Below are 16,809 nucleotides of genomic sequence, written 5' to 3' on the forward strand. Positions count from 1 at the left end.
AACCAAGTGAAAGTTGATAAAAAAGAAACAAGCCAATCTTTCAAGAAAAGTTTTTTTAAGTCCTGCTTAATTCTAAAAATGATTTGTCACACAGCCATCGAATATAAAGGGTAGTGCATTGGATAGTAGTTTTATAAAAATCACAGATAGTAGTTTTATAAAAATCACAGATACATTATATTTTGACTACTATTTGAATTGCTTCCCTCCCTCTGCAGAGTAAATCTGATTTGCTTTGTAAAAACCAGTTATCCAGCCTGATAGATACTGAGACTCTAAAACCTCAAAATAAGTCTTAAGACTTTGTAATAACAATCAGGAAGCTCACGTATGTTCACTCAGTCCTTATTAAAGGTATATCCCAGGCTGATTGCAAATATGAGCCATAGATTAGATTTGGGACAGAATGAGTTCATATCTATCTGGGCTAATATGTTTATTTCTTTCCAAAAGCTGCAAGATCTCTAGCTGATGATTTGATTTTTAAATTTAATTTTTTAGGAGTTCTTTGGAATTTATCCTCATGTGATGCCGTAAAGATGACAATCATTCGAGATGCTCTCTCAACCTTAACAAACACTGTGATTGTCCCACATTCTGGGTGGAATAACTCTTCTTTTGATGATGATCATAAAATTAAATTTCAGACCTCACTAGTTCTGCGTAACACGACAGGCTGCCTGAGGTAAATTCTGTACTTCTTTCTGTAATTTTATATATAATTAATTCTGTGCTAAAATGATGTGTCAAAGGTAAATTGGCTATAGAAAGAGTTTGTTTTAGTAACCTCTGAGTTTCAACTTAGGTTTCACAGTTTAGGCCACTGAACTTTTTTAATCCTGCAAGAAAAACATGAGTACAGTCTTGTGGCCTTAAAGAGACTTATAAATGAGTCTTCTAGGAATTATTCAAGAAGGTCATTTCATTCTGAGATTATTGCCAAAATTTGTTTTCCACTTTAACAGCATCTTTCAGTTATCACATTCCGATTGCTAATATGTTTTTGTTTTTGCTTAAATTCAAAATGTGATAGTCAATTACTTCTGCTTTTAAAAGTATATGAAGAGTTGTATAACTTCAACAACCATTGGCTTTGAGTTTCATAAACAAGTGAAAGTAAACCCAAATACTATTGTTTTAGTCATTACCTGTAAAATTTAAACTCTGTAAGCCTCTCTTAGTTGTACACAGTGAGACTCTTTATTTGCCATGAACATGTTTCAGCTCACTTTTGACCCACTTCCCAGCATCGCAGTACCCTGGAGACTTGGGGCAGAGTGGCATGGTAACGGAAAGAGTGGGCTCTGGCCTCAGATAGCCTGGCTTCCAGCCCCACTCTGAGCCTCAGTCCCCTCTTTAGAGATGGCACTACCACCTTGGGGTTGTGAGGAGTCAGTGGTCTGTGTTGAAGTGTTGAGTGTGCTAGCACAAAGTGGTTTAATACATCAAATGAAGGTGTCTGAGCATCCCCAGGACAGAGAGCTTGAGAGGGAATAAGAGAGCCTGTGGTGCTACTTCCCGTCCTCCCAGCATTGTGAGAAGTGGCTGCCAGCCCCCTGTGCACAAAGAGGTGTGGAGGGAGGGTCCTGGACAATAGGCGCGCTCTCCTAACCCAGATGCACATATCCCAGATGGGTCACATGACCAGCCAGTCACCTGGGGAAGCAGCAGCTCCTCTTCTCCTACAGTAGGATCCAGGGAGGTATAGTCCTTATCATCCAGTCCCCAGGCCTTCATGAGAGCCCAGGGCAGGTTGCACCCTTGGGCTCCCAAGTGGCTCCAGGCAGTAGCACTTGGTGAATGCCTTCCATGTGAAGCCAGTGAAGAACAAGACAAACAAACTCCCTGCTCTGATACAATCATGTTCTAATGAGAAAGGCAGACAAAGGAAAAGGAAAATAACAATAGGCATAAAAATTCAAGAGGATGATGTAAAGGTCAAAGGATGGTTACTTTGGTGTCCGTGAGGTAAAATTTAAGCCTACATCTGAAGTACCACAGAAGCCACTTGAGGGTCAGGTGTCAGGAGGACACATGTTCCAGGCCAAGAGAGTGGTTAGTGTGAAGGCTCTGGGGCAGCAGTGAACTTAGCCATAGTTTAGTGACCAAAGAACAAGTGCTGTGGAAGACTGAGGATGGGTAAAAGTGGAGACAGGAAGCTCAGTATGTTATAGTGATGAGAGCCCTCTGGATAGGAACCAGAGAGAGGGGCAGATTTGAATTATTTTGTTGAGGAAGAGCTAATAAGACTTGCAATCGATTGACTATAAAGGATGAGGAATACAGAGGAAGAGGTGGTAACATCTACCTCTTCAGCTGGATTAACTAGAAGTGTGAAAGTGCTGCTAAGGTGAAGAGAGAGTTGAAGGCAGGTGAGAGGAGAGAGAGAGTAAAAGTTGAAGGCAGGTGAGCAGTTGAGGCTATGTAGTTTGACCATGGCCATTTTGAGAAGTCAAATTAGCTATCCATACAGTAAAGCAACTGGATACATGTGTATGGAGTTCTGGCGCAGTCCAGGCTGAAGATCAACATTTGGTGGTCATAGATTGTTGGTTGTATTAAAGCTGTGGAGCAGAAGGAAGCACCTAGAAGAGTGAAAGGTGAGGATGGGAGGGACCAGAGTAGAACCCAGACACTCCTGCAGACACCCATGGTGGGAGAAGCTGAGAAGGAAGGCAGTGAGCTAGAGCTAACGCGACAAATGCCAGGTCCCATGAGCCTGCAGAGGATGAGCTCAGCTGTTGAGCGCTGCAGAGAGGTAGGGAGGTGATGCAAGATAACAGCAGAAAAGGGACCACAGGTAACACTGTCTTTCAAGCCTCAGAAAAACAAGTTAGAACTCATTCCAGAACTCATTCCTACAGGCCAGTTCAAGTTTTACAAATTCTCAACCTGCATAACTCAAGAGTTCCCCTAGGACCCTTGTTAACAGGACATGAAATAGATCCTTCTAAAGTGGTATCAACTTTTAAAGACAAATTAATATCAAAAATTATAATATGGATGAGACCCCAAGTATTTTTCAAAGTTTTTTGTAATTGAAAAAAGTTTTAACACAAGAAAATATCCATATTTAATTTGACATTTTTATATAAGAAATGGTAGTTTCTTCTGTTCTCTGAAGAAACATTTAATGGACTAACAAGGAAGAAAACAGCCACCCACTATAAATAACACACATGATAACTTCTATGTAGGCACATTTGTAATGGCTGTTCATGTAGCAACTTATTTCTTCCTTACAACAATCTTATTACTTTATGCTTTTGGTATTACTTTATGCTTTTTGTGAATGAGCAAGATAGGCCTCTAAATAATGACATTAGGAGGTGAGAAAGTGATATATCCTGACAGCAGTATAGTTAAAGTTCAAGCACCTGTGTTCTTTTCTATTTGTGTGGATGGTGGGGAGCTAGGCATTGTTGTGAGCCCTGAAGATGTTCAAATGCAAGCTCCAGCATGCCTCCTACAGCCAAATCCAAATGGCTGCAGTCTGTTGTACCTTGAGTAGGATCGTTAAGGTAGGTAATGAGTAGATCAGAGCATTATTAAGGTAAGCATTGTGGCTAATGAGTAAGTTGTTCATCTCAGCAGCTCCCACATGTCTCTACCTACTTAGGAACCTCAGTTCTGCAGGGGAAGAAGCCCGGAAGCAAATGCGATCCTGTGAGGGGCTGGTGGACTCGCTGCTGTATGTGATCCACACGTGCGTGAATACATCTGATTATGACAGCAAGGTCAGTGCCTGCCTGGCTATGTGAGGGTGATAGCAGCTGCCTAATGCTACTGTTTGCATCCCGAAGATTCTTTCTGAAATTTTAAAGCTGCCCTTGCTCCTGAGGCTGTACTCTACATCAAAAAACAAGTCTCAAAATTACAAGTTGAAAGGAACATGACAACTTAATAGTTTCTAAAACCATAAAAACAGTGACTTAGTGCTATAAATGACCTAGCATGGGTCCTGACTTCGTCTCTGGTTCTCCCAGGTTCATTTTCCATGTGATGGCCCAATTCCATGTGCCATACTCCTAGAAGCAGATCCACCTATACCCAAGTATCTACCGAGTTCAAGTTCTCAGTCAGTACATTCAAATCCCCCAGCCTCTCTGCCCTTCTTGCTTCGGTATAGTCCATGGCCACCACCCCAGCACCTTTTGATGCACCTGCTGCTGTCCTGCTGGTCAGTCTGTTCCTAGCGTGAGCCCCTTCCCTCCCCATCCTGTTTTCCTGCTCCATCCTGAGCATTCTGCTCATCATTTATCAGCTGTGATGACCAACCAGCATCTGCTTCAGGGGCTAAGGAACATGGGAAGAAACAGGGAGGCAGGACTAAGTGTCAGAGTCCCAAGGAACGTAGTATCAGGATGGGCTGGACTAGGAGAGACCTTGTTATGCAGAGGAGTCTGAGAGAGAAAAGAATGATGAGTAGAAAACTCAGGGAGAAGTTCAAGGTGACAACCTTGTTATTATTTGAGTCTCACTGAATCAAAAGACCAGCAGATATAATTGAAAGGAGTAACAATTTGGAAAAACTAGCTTGCTAGGTAGGCAGATGCTGGACTTGATTTGAGACACTCTGACCCCAATTGGACATGTGACACAGACTTTGAGAGACAAAAGACCATGTACAGAATGTAAAATGTCAATAAAAAGGAAACACTGAACATGCCTCAGAGATAATGGAGAGAGGGGAAATTGAGGAGGAGGTAGTAATAGAACTTTTGGAGGTAAGGATGATGCCCAGGCAGGGGATCAGGTGGCACCTGTTGTGGATTTGCAGTGGCAGGCAGAATGAGGTTCTGGTGTCCTGGGTACAGTTGGCATGGCCACAGTCCTGCACAGAAACACCTCACAGTTCAGTCAGCATAAATCAGACCCTCCATTGTACTGAGGGTGCTCTGCACCCAGGCATTTGGGTGTCTGCCAAAATTCTTGAGTCGGAGTTCTTTCTTTGGATTGTTTCAGGTTTCCACAAGTGAAAAAGTTCTTTCATATTCGCCATTTATTTGGGATCAGTAGTGTTCAGTGCCGAAGCACTTTGTGTGATATTATTCAATTTTATGCTGTGTTGGGTTTCAGACAGTGGAGAACTGCGTGTGCACCCTGAGGAACTTGTCCTATCGGCTGGAACTGGAGGTCCCACAGGCCCGGCTGCTTGGACTGAACGAACTGGATGACTTACTAGGAAAAGAGTCTCCCAGCAAAGACTCTGAGCCAAGCTGCTGGGGGAAAAAGAAGAAAAAGAAAAAGAGAACTCCACAAGAAGATCAAGTTAGCATTTAATTTAATATGAAACTCTAAAAGTTTTATTTTTCTGGGAATGAAAAACCACATATTTGGCAAGACAAACATTTCTACATACCTATAGCTGAGTTCAGCAAAAATGAATGGTTTTATGTGTTAGAGATCGTGTTCATTTTGCTTCCATTTAATGTGTGCTGCTTGTCTTTCAGTGGGATGGAGTTGGTCCTATCCCCGGACTGTCAAAGTCCCCCAAAGGGGTTGAGATGTTGTGGCATCCATCGGTGGTAAAACCATATCTGACTCTTCTAGCAGAAAGCTCTAACCCAGCCACCTTGGAAGGCTCCGCCGGATCTCTCCAGAACCTCTCTGCCGGAAATTGGAAGGTGGGATGTCGTCTACTTGTCCACACTTCCTTCTGTCCTTGTAGTCAGATCAGGCATAGGATGAAGGAGATAAGTATGCTTAGAATTCAACTGTGAAAGGGAGAAGGGGGAAACGGAGACAACCAGTTGCTGTGGGGATCCAAAGATGAATAGGGCATAGTCTCTCCCCAGGAGAATCAGAAGCAAGTGAGCAAAACTCCTCTCAGTACAGGGGAGAGACAATGGAGAGAAGAAGGGAGCAAGGAGAATGGAAGGCTGCCCAGATGGAATCTTTAAGAATGAGTCAAATTAAGGGGGCCAGGGATTTAGTTCGGTGGTTCCAGCACCTGCCTCACAAGCACAAGGTGCCAAGTTCGATCCCCAGTACCAAAAAAAAAAAAAAAGAATGAATCAAATTCTGAGGTGGGGGTATAAAGGGAGCAGTACAGGTAGAGGGGACAACAGACAAAGGTCTGTGAGAACACCATGGATCAGGACTGCATGCTGACATGAGAGGCCAACCTCTGGAACTGGGACCTGATCTGCAGACAAGGGGGCACTGAAAGGGTTTAAGCAAAAGAGTAACAAAGAGATGGAGACTGTTGGATCACTGTGGTAGCCATGCAAAGGAGAGGCTGAGATTCCCCTTAGGATCCAGTGCAGCATCCTGGTGAGATGATGAAGGGCTGAGTTAGAGCTGAGGTCAGGCAGCACTGTGTGGGAAGTTAAGGGGCCTCTCTTCCCCTGTCAGACACTTAGAGAGCATGCAGATGCCTTAAGGTCCCGTATTTCCTTATATGTATATGACTGAAAATTGAAGGTGTTTCCTAATGTGACCAAAATAAGCAAGTTCCCAGAACTGTTTAAATGTCAACTATCAACTTCCTAGACAGTCCTTGTCTGAAATCATTTCAACCTTTAAAACTTCCTGGCAAGTGTATCTTAGTAGTTATTGTAATGCTTGTTTTTTGGCTTCCTCTACCACCACCCAAAATGAGAATCTTGGCAGTGCTTTTTCCATGATGGTGAAAAGCATTGATAGGCCTATGGTTTGCTTTATGCAGGTGGCTGCTATTTTGAATATATACAAATATTTATGGTCTAGTGCTAACTAAACCAATGTGGTTATTTTGTTGTTGTTTCTAATTAAAGTGCTAATTTAGTTAAGTACTAGCTCTGAATCTTGGCCCCTCACTTACAAGCTGGAGCCTAGAATCTCTGAGTTTCTCTTTTCCTCATCTGTAAAATCGAGTTAATCTTAATAACCTACCTGATGAGGTGATTGTAAAGATTAAGTAAGATAACAAATTCAGAGGACTGAGAATAGTTCCTGGCACAAAGGTATTTATAAATATTCACGCTATAGACTAGTATTCACCTCCAGCTTCTTTGATCAGAGGATCATTTGATGATAATTAAAATATGTATAATTTGAGCCTCTTAAAGTTTCATTTCTGATATCACTCAGTGAATGAAAGTCAGATGATAGCATTACACATAAGTGATTTCAAAATAGGGAGTAGTCAGTCAAAATATTGGACCTTCACTGAATAACAAGATAATCGTGGCCACAGACATTATCAGGTTAGGAGCTATTTTGGGAGCAGTGCTCAGGGCTGAGCTGAACTGAGCTGAGCTGATCAGTCTCCAAAGGAGATAGAGTTTGTTCTGCAGGTTTTAGACAGAAGTTGATGAAACTGCCTGAGCGCTTTACCTTATAGCAAGTCATGTACTCTGTTTCCCCCCTATAGATTTCATTTGATTTAGAAGAGTATCATTTCATATGAAGAATGTTAATTAGGTCTCTGAAAGGCATCTTTTCCTCTTATTTGTATTATTAAAATAATCTATTTTGTTGGTATTCAAGAGATTGGGCAGTCAATTGCATATTTTAACAAGGGGCTGGTAGATGTTTGTCCTCCTGTCTGGCCACAGCAGGAAAATATTAGATGCTTCATGAGCAAAATCTTTCAATTATCCTGATTTTAAAGGATGTTTTGCATTGGTAAAAACGTCAATTACAGCTCAAGCCAAGATTAAAGACCCATTTTCTAATTTTTGGGGGGTTGCGTCACTGATGACTTAGTGTTATTTCCGATTCATATGGTGCACGAATTGACTCACAGAGTTGCCTCATAGTCACAAAAGAATTTCTTGACTGGCTTTAAAAAAATAAATCAGCAGTAGCAAGAGCTAACTAATCTTGAATGAGAATGCATTTTGCACACAGATATACTTTCTCTTTCACTAGTGTATATGAATTACGGTGCTTAATGTTTCTGGAGAATTTTTCTTCTGAGACAAGGGATTTTTTTTCCAAGCAATTTCTTTGACAAGTTACTGAAAACTAAATATTGTTTCAGGGAATGCAGAAAAAAACAAATTCCTGAATGGAGACAGGCTCTCCTTTAACATGTGCTGATGGGCTACTGTCTCTGGCATCCTGTTCATAGCCTCTGGACCTGGCATGAGGCCAACTGCAAAGAAAACATGTGATCCTTCCTTAATCATGTTTATGTATCTGAGATAGAAAGTAATCATTGCCTTCTCTGTTATGCACAAAAATATCTGACAGATGGTGGTTTGAGATTTTCAGGCTGTGGGATTTCTTTTTAAATCAGTCATCCAGCCTATCTATCTCCCAGACTTTCTCTTTACTGGCACCACAAATTTAATCTCCAAATTGGAAAGAAAACATTTAATCTATTAGCTTTTGGAAAATCTTTTTTAGATGGCAATAACCTGTGCGAGTGGAACCCTGTGTGACATTACTTACTGCCTTATTTTGCTTGCTAGTTTGCAGCGTACATCCGGGCAGCTGTCCGAAAAGAAAAAGGGCTCCCCATCCTTGTTGAACTTCTGAGGATGGATAACGATAGAGTTGTCTCTTCTGTGGCAACTGCCTTGAGGAATATGGCTCTAGATGTCCGCAACAAGGAGCTCATAGGTATGTTCTGGTGACAAGGTAAGCTGCAAAAGAGAGCAAGCACAGTGTTTACAAAAACTCTTCTTTTGATCATGTATCAATACATGGCATTTAAGAGTATTTACAACTGAGCTTTAGTCCCCAGTTTCTTGGCCTATTTGTGTATTGTGCTTTATGACCATTCTTTTTCAGCAGGAGGCAGGCTCATGAATTAAACTTTGATCAGGGAAGGTAAATTTCCAGAAAAGCCAGCAATTTCAGTTGACATTACAGTACTCTTTGATAGTTTGAGTATCTCTCTTCCTCAAGAAAAATCTTATTTCCTGAGCAACAAAAAGCTTTTTTAAAGGTCTTCCTTTCCAGTTTTGTACTGACATCTGCTAATTCATCAACACTGTCATGTTCTAAATTTCAAAAGAAGGCACGTGAATGCTTTATAGTCTTTCCCTCTCTAATCTGTAAATCCTCAACCCAGGCCATAACCAGGGTCCACAGGCTATTTGCAACACACAGCAGGATCAGGACTAGAGTGAGGTAAGCAAGAACTGCAGGACACAAAATTTTAGGCTTTCACTCTTGAGTTTATGCAAGGGTAGGGATGGTGCTTGCATAAAACCAAGAATGAGTGTCACCATAATAAATTTTGTACTCTCTACAGCTTGCTTGTGTCTAGGGATTTCTGTGTCCCAAACAGTGTGAAGTAAAGAAATGACCCCAAATGCTCCGTAGACCTGAGCTTATTGAAGCTGGACCTGCTGCTCACTGTCCACATAACCCAGAGTGTCCTGTAAAATCCCCACTCCCTGGGCTCAATTCTTGAATCTGGACTGGGTGTGCAAGGAATTCTTCCTCAGTCCATCACTTAAAAGGGTTTGACAGTGCCTGCTGTCTCAGGGTCTGTGTGAGAGGAAATGAGAGAGGTGTAAAGGCAACAACTTATGCCTTAAAAGTGGCCAAGCTTCGTGCGGCCTCATAGCCAGCAACTCAAGAGGAAGGGGAAATGGTACAGGTTTTATGTGGATTTGTGTCACTCTAGATTTAACTAATATTAAAATACCACATATGAGAAAGAAGACAAAAGAACAAGGACAGTAATATTTACCTTAAGGAATTGCTGTGGTGACTTGTGATGAAAGCCCTTCAGCAGTGCCTGGCAGGACTGCTGTTTTAAATTAGTACCTAGATTAACCTGCTCTTAACACACTATTTCTCTGAGCCAAATCATCCCTCTGGAGAGGAGAGGAGGTCTGTCCATGCCCTGTTCGTAGTACAGCTTGTATCTGATTCCAGTAGATTTTCTCTAACTCAGATGCCACCACTTCCTGGAGATAAATCCTAAAAAATTTTAAAGTTGTTTTTGTTTTGTCTATATTCTTTGAATTTCTTGTATAATTTGGGAGTTCATTTAAAAAAAAAAAAAAGTTGACTTCTAATGGCCTATCATCTTCCACGCCTGAAAAGAGACCCAGACAGTATAGGAGGCATAAAACCAGCACTGCCGAGTACAAAGATGTCTGGGAAGAAGGAATTTTGAGCCCTGGCCTTCTCTGAGTACACACCTATCACCCCTATGCTCTCTTTGAATAACCCATTTTTAACTTTCACTAGCATTTCATCTCTCCAGCAGTGAACTTTTTTTTTTTAACTCAGCTGGCACATTCTTGAACTGTTCCATGAATCACTTTTTCTTGTTTTCCCTGCAGATTCTTTCCTTCCTGTGAGCCCCACCTGAATTCAGTATTTTGGTCTACCTTATCCAGCACTTCTGTTCCTAAGGCCCCTTCTCTGACCCCTTCACTCTCTCCAGCAGTAGCAACAGCTTTTCTTTTCAGAACCATTTTTTTCTCTCTCTCCCTCTCTCTCTCTCTCTCTTTCTCTCTCTCTCACACACGCACACACACTTTATTTAAAAATAAGTTTTAGCACTCTGTAAAAGTTACTGCAGGCTCAGCTGAGTTGGACCAGCCCTCCCTCTCGAGCTACAGGTTTGGGGGGAGCACAGGGCTTGCTCACTCACAGGCAGAGTGAGCTCCAAGCCTCAGGAGTGCAATTTTAAGTTATGCCTTAGCAAAATGACAAATTATATGTTATACACCTTTTGGTCATTTGTTACTATTTAAAATCACCAGAGCTAACTTATTCGTGCTCAAATACCACATTCATCTTCTGGCCTCACAATGTCATCACTGTTTTTCCACTCTTCATAGCAGTGTTTGCTGTAAGCCAGAGCCTTCCCTTTGACATGCCAGAAATTAGGCAGTGTGGGCCAGGGATTTAGCTCAGTGATTCCACTGCCTACCTTGCAGGTGCAAGGTCCCGAGTTCGATCCCCAGTACCAAAAAAAACAAACAAAGAAATTAGGCAGTGTGTAGGTAGAGCCTGTCGGCTACTGCTTACTGCTGTTTATAAATAGGTCTTTGATGAAAACATCATTTAGCATCAACTCAATTATTAGCATGGGGACAAAAACCTAAGAAAATATTTACTCGAGCTTTAGTTAATTTCTTTTGTTTGTAGTGCATTTATTCCATTTTGTCAGTTGGTAATTGAAACTGAAAAAGCTAGAGATAATTCCTTTTTGGAAAGGAATAAGAGAAATTCAGTATTTATAAAGAATTGCTTCAATAGCTGTGAGACTCTTCTAGCCTTGCCTTATAAGTACTTTGTTTTTATTGCATTACTCCCAAGAGATAATAAACCTATAATTTTAATAGCAAAAATTTACTCCTGTCTTCTCTTTAAAAACTAACATGTTGTTGCTGCTGATATCAAGTCAACTGATAACATACTCAGATTGATAAAAATATGTAACTATACTCAGTTCACACATTGAGACCTAGAAAGATTCAATGAAAAGTATGATTTGGCAGCCTTACTTGGTCCAGAGGCAAAGATAAGTTTTAAAAAGCTTCAAGAGGGAAGTGAGGTATTTTTGATGTATTGGAATTCAATCAAGAATAAAATTTACTATCAAAATTTATTACTCAGAAAATAATTGAACTAAAGCAACTTGGTTAGTCTACCCAATTTATACATTGATTAACATTTTCTTTCAGCAGCTGACAATAATGTTTTATACATCAATCATTTCTTCAAGTGAAATTGCCCTAACTGTTAACTTTTTCTTTACAATTACATTTATGCTTTTCTTCTCTGCTGTGGGTTTTGATTCTTATTTTCCTGTTAATGTCTCTTTTTTACATTTTATTTTTAAGAGTGTGCACACTCTCACAATCTTTTCAGCAACAAAAACCTGATACCTTTTGAAAGCAGAAATTAATCTTTTGCATTTGACAGGTAAATACGCCATGCGAGACCTGGTCAACCGGCTCCCTGGTGGCAACGGCCCCAGCATACTGTCCGACGAGACGATGGCGGCCATCTGCTGTGCTCTGCACGAGGTGACGAGCAAAAACATGGAGAACGCAAAAGCCTTGGCTGACTCGGGAGGCATAGAGAAGCTGGTGAACATAACCAAAGGCAGAGGTGACAGGCAAGTCTGCATCGAGGAGGGGCCTGCACAGGGCTCTCGTTCCTGGGATTGTCCTATGTCCAGGCCTTTATGGAAGATACCTTTCCTATTGGAAAGGATTCATTTCTGCATTTCTTACATGCTGATTGGCTAAGCAGTCTCAAGGGGGAGACTTTTCTGGCACGTGGCCTTTTTTATAGTTTTTATATCCTTGAAACACCCACCCCTCATCCTCCACTGGTTTCTGGTTCTGTCAGAGTCTGCTTAAGCTACTATAGCAAAATGTCATGAGCTGGTTAGCTTATAAACAACAGAAATGCATTTCTCACAGTTGCGGGGTGGGGTGGACAGAGTCCAAGATGAAGGCACCAGCAGATTTGGTGTCCAGTGTGGGCCTCTGTCTAGCTGCGTCTTCATGTGGAAGAGCAGGGAGAGGCCCCTCCTGGGCCACTTTTCACAAAAGCCTCACCTCCTAATATCACTTAGGACTTTGACATACAAATTTTGGGGAGACACATGCAGTTCGTAGCCATCTTTAAAGCCACACTTAGTTATAATAATCCCAAGAGGAATCCACATAATTTGAGGATGGGGGAAACTATATCGCTGTGTCTTGTGCTGTGCTCTAAGCCTGAGGACCTGTTCTGAAGGAACATCTTGAGTCCTTAGACCTGGGATTGCTTCTACACCAAGTGCCTAGAAAGCGGGAAAACCACCTCGGCAGCAGAGTCTTATGTGTGGCCTCAGGATGTGCCCTAGGCTTGGTCACACATTGCCCTTGCTTCTGGATGACACTACTGATGAAGCAGTACAAGTAGGGAGTAGAGTCCGTGGCAAAAACAGAAAGGTTCTGTCATGGAGCTGTGGCACTGACTATAATCAGTGAAATGGTAAATAAGGATGCTTAGTGCCTTCTCAAAACAGTAGACACTCACTTACCCTACACTCCAGTTGGATATCTGGCAGACATCTCAAATATAACACATCCCAGCCAAACACCTGGTTTTTCTTCCCGAAGTCTTCCCTATCTTGCCAGGAGGCAGTTCTGCTCCATGGTCTCTTTTGCCAAAGATCTTGGAGTCATCCAGGACACTTTCTTTCTGGCTGTTCACCTCAGCAGTCAGCATATTCTGTTGAGTCCACTTTTCACCCCTGTCAAATTTGACACTTTCTTGCCACCTGGACTGCTGCCACCTTAGTCTCCATGAAGAGGAAAGAGTAAGGTCACTCTGACTCTTTTATGAGGGAAGCCAGATTGTGTCACTCCTCCGCTGAGCACTCTGATGGCTTTAGTTTTACTGAGTTTTAAGACAAAGTCCTTACACTGATCTGCAGGGTTGTATACTTTTGGTTCCATTCACTCCTGACTTTTTCTCCTCCTGACACTCTTCTGCTCAGCCCCACTTAAGGTGAGGGTTAGAGTTATCTGGTATATATATTTGAAGTCAAAGTTTCAATGTAACAATGTATTATGAGGCCAGGGAGATTGGATTATACTGAGGGTTGACTCCCCAAACACCAATCCATATGTTCCAGCCTCTGCTGTGGTGACTGAAGGCCTTAGCTGAGGCGGGAAGCTGTGTTTCCCTCTTACTTACCTGTGAGGCCACCATTTTAGAGGAGTGGGTCCCAAGGTAAGTACAGCGACTTGTGATTAGTAGTGCTTAAAGCAAGCACCAGCATTCATGGAAGAAGTAATAAATGACCATATTTTCCCACTCAAACATTAGAACACAAACATTTGTCTACATAGAGGTATAAGTGATAAGGCCATTAAGTATTTAAATGAAATCCTAATAATGGAGAAAAATTAATTTGGAAGGGTCACCGACACTTAGGATGCGTGGTCATGGTTGAATTCATCCCAAAGCCCCAGGGAGGCCTGTAAGATTAGCAGCCCTCAGAAGAGGTACCAAGGGAGATTGGGGCCGACACCCACAGAGACCCTCAGTTTAGGCTCATCCTGGCCCAAGATTGCTGCAAAGCTGGCTGCCTGAGAACCTCACTTTGGTTCTCGAGACCTCTGGGCAGCCCTAAACTTGATAGACTCCCAGGTGCGCCTGATTGCTCCATGCAGCCTCTGTCCCTGTGGTCCTACAGGCTGTCTCCACATGGAGCCTGTGGCCATACTGCCAACATTCATTAATGCCCGTGCTCTCTTCCCTAGATCCTCTTTGAAAGTGGTGAAGGCAGCAGCCCAGGTCTTGAATACATTATGGCAATATCGGGACCTCCGGAGCATCTATAAAAAGGTAAGCTACAGGAATACTCTGGCATAATTAGCATTCATCAGAGCACACATTCATAATCACTTATTGTAATGAAATGTCATTCATTTTGAGAGTTTTCTTTTTCTCTTTTAATTCCACAGGATGGGTGGAATCAGAACCATTTTATTACACCTGTGTCAACATTAGAGCGAGACCGATTCAAATCACACCCTTCCTTGTCCACTACCAACCAACAGATGTCACCTATCATTCAGTCAGGTCAGTGGGGAGACTCCAGTTCTTTGTGACAACATTGGTGTGTCAGGACACTGTTTCCCCACTAGAGGAGACCAAGCATAAGCTGACTAAGCCTGTCACCTCCAGCACTGCACATCAAGCTGAGAGCCTTCTTAGGGAATTACACACTGTTGTAAACAGTCAACCCACTTCTTCCTTCCATTTGAAAAAGGTATACATGCCAGGGATTTAGCTCTGATTTCGTCGCCTGCTCCACAAGTGCAGGGACCCGAGTTCGGTCCCCGATACCAAAAAAAAAAAGAAAGAAAAAGGTATACAGTTAACATCAGCTACAATACATAAAAGAGTCCCAGGGCCTCTCCCCACACCCAGATTCTGCTTGAAGAAGGGGCCCTGGAATCTGCATTTTGGATGGAGAAGACTAGAGGACCACAGTTAGAGGCACCCTGGGTGGTGCCTAGAAGTGTCGTGCCTGCCTGCTGATCTTAAGTTTGGAATCTCCTCCAAAGTGATGTTTTAGTTTTCTTGGGAAAAGCTCTCAAAAACATGGCCCTTGGGGCTGGGGATCTAGCTCAGTGGTTCCGTCGCCTGTCTCGCAAGTGCAAGGTCCCAAGTTCGATCCCCAGTACCAAAAAAAAAAATAATAATAATAAATAAATAATTCATTCTTTAAAAAAAAAAAAAAATGGTCCTTGAACAAATCTTTGGACCAGCCTCCTGGAGACTTGCCTCCTCCCAGTGCAAGCTCCTGGTGCCTTGGCTGCATTGCAGACCCCCAGCACATTCAGCTGTGGAACAGGCCTCACAGGGTAGCTTTGATTTGTAAGTTGGGAATCTTAACAACCATGCCACTACCTACTTGTAGTATATCACTTAGTGAAAAGAATGTTTTGAGATTTAGACTGAATTTTTTATATGCAAGGGCAGATTACTACTACCAAACCAATTCAGTTCTGTAAATTTAATTCTTAACTAAATGAAACAGTAATAAATATCTTATTTTTATTTGGCTTTAAATCACCCATTCTGACATGTAAGTATTATGTGTTGTGGTCAGCTGGGCTATTGCTGGCAGTCTTATTGCTCATGTGGACAGATGTGACCAAAAAGACTACTATACATGCCCATTGGTTCTTGCCACATAACTGGATGTCCCCAGCTGTACTAAGAGTTTTTATTTTTAACATTAATCTGTGCCTGCTGGGTATTGTGGCTATTTATATCTTAGTTTTAAAGTTATGAGTTGTTTTCTTCAAAGAGACCTATGCCTGGTTTTTAACATCCTTACCAAGTCAGGGGCTTTTCTTTCATTAAAATACTCAGAATCTTTTAGGAACTTAGGAATAGAGGTACTGGGGAAACCGAGAGATTTGGCTATTTCACAAAAGACATATATACAAATCTAGACTCATTTCAGACAGGTTAGCACAGAGTTACTAAGCAGTGAACTTGTTTGGCAGACCTCTAACGCATATTTGCTGGGCAGTATTAACGAAGTGCTAGCCCAGTTCCTAAGCAGGCCTTTGGATTCTATTCAGAGATAGGGTATGTTTCACATTGTTTCTCCAGTCCTTCCCAGGGCTACTTGTCCATCCCTTAGCACTAGTGTGGTATCTCCTTCTGGGCACATCTAATGCTGTGCCGGTATAATTGTGGGAACCAAGTCCCACCACCCAGAAAGTGGGCAAAGTGAGTAGCACAAAGACAGTGCCTTGCACAACCACCTGTGTTCAACACAGGGCAGCCCTATGTCAGAGGCATGGCTCCTTAGGAAAAGTGCCCAGCATCAGTGCCTGCCAGACCACTGGTGCCAAGGTTGGAGGGCCTGCGTCAAGTGAATAGGTGGATACTCTTACTTGTAACTAACTCTCATGCAAGCAAGATGAATTTTTAATAAGAAAGGAGGCAGTTTCCTTGTGTGTAGAAATGCCCAAAAGGCGACCCTAAGTAAAGGTATTATTAGGCAGTTGGTCCAAGTGGGGGTAACAAGTCCTCTGGGCCTCATAGGGCCAAGGCTTAGCAATGAGCCAGGCTTACTGAGTTTGCATGATTTCTCTGACAGCAGATCACCATAATGAGATTTATGAATTTTATGGACTGGGCACACTTAATCAAACACATTTAGAAATGCAGATAGTTTTGAAATAATTAAAACTCAAAATGTGCCGTAAAACCTGTTTACTGAAGAGCAGTACATAAAAGATAATAGAGGGGTGGTTTACAAGCAACTGAACTGCAGCCATAAAATAGCAAGTATAACTTGGGTGGCAAGTATTATTCCTCAGTTACCAGAGGCTAAACAAGTCCCTGAGACCATGCTGGGCGCACCTGCATGAC

The 16,809-nt window shown here is 42.2% G+C and overlaps 1 protein-coding gene and 1 long non-coding RNA gene across 17 annotated transcripts in view; one reads left to right on the forward strand and one right to left on the reverse strand.

The window, feature by feature from the left end:
- Positions 1-16,809, forward strand: part of Pkp4 (plakophilin 4) — a 238,119-nt gene that overhangs the window by 216,132 nt on the left and 5,178 nt on the right. For all 15 annotated transcript variants that reach the window (XM_004835902.3, XM_013076305.3, XM_021265989.2 and 12 more), the window contains 8 exons: positions 502-685; positions 3,620-3,737; positions 5,080-5,271; positions 5,454-5,627; positions 8,403-8,553; positions 11,830-12,025; positions 14,172-14,256; positions 14,376-14,493. In XM_004835902.3, the coding sequence (XP_004835959.1) occupies positions 502-685; positions 3,620-3,737; positions 5,080-5,271; positions 5,454-5,627; positions 8,403-8,553; positions 11,830-12,025; positions 14,172-14,256; positions 14,376-14,493 (1,218 nt within the window). The remainder of the gene's footprint in view (positions 1-501; positions 686-3,619; positions 3,738-5,079; positions 5,272-5,453; positions 5,628-8,402; positions 8,554-11,829; positions 12,026-14,171; positions 14,257-14,375; positions 14,494-16,809) is intronic.
- LOC110351071 (uncharacterized) overlaps positions 1-16,809 on the reverse strand; it is a 100,264-nt gene that overhangs the window by 4,079 nt on the left and 79,376 nt on the right. For both annotated transcript variants that reach the window (XR_002398086.2, XR_015445446.1), the window contains exon 2: positions 8,383-8,576. This is a non-coding gene — a long non-coding RNA (uncharacterized LOC110351071). The remainder of the gene's footprint in view (positions 1-8,382; positions 8,577-16,809) is intronic.

Source organism: Heterocephalus glaber, unplaced genomic scaffold (assembly GCF_053883595.1).
Source record: "Heterocephalus glaber isolate CG9 unplaced genomic scaffold, H.glaber_assembly_v1.0 deba00000347, whole genome shotgun sequence".
Taxonomy (NCBI): domain Eukaryota; kingdom Metazoa; phylum Chordata; class Mammalia; order Rodentia; family Bathyergidae; genus Heterocephalus; species Heterocephalus glaber.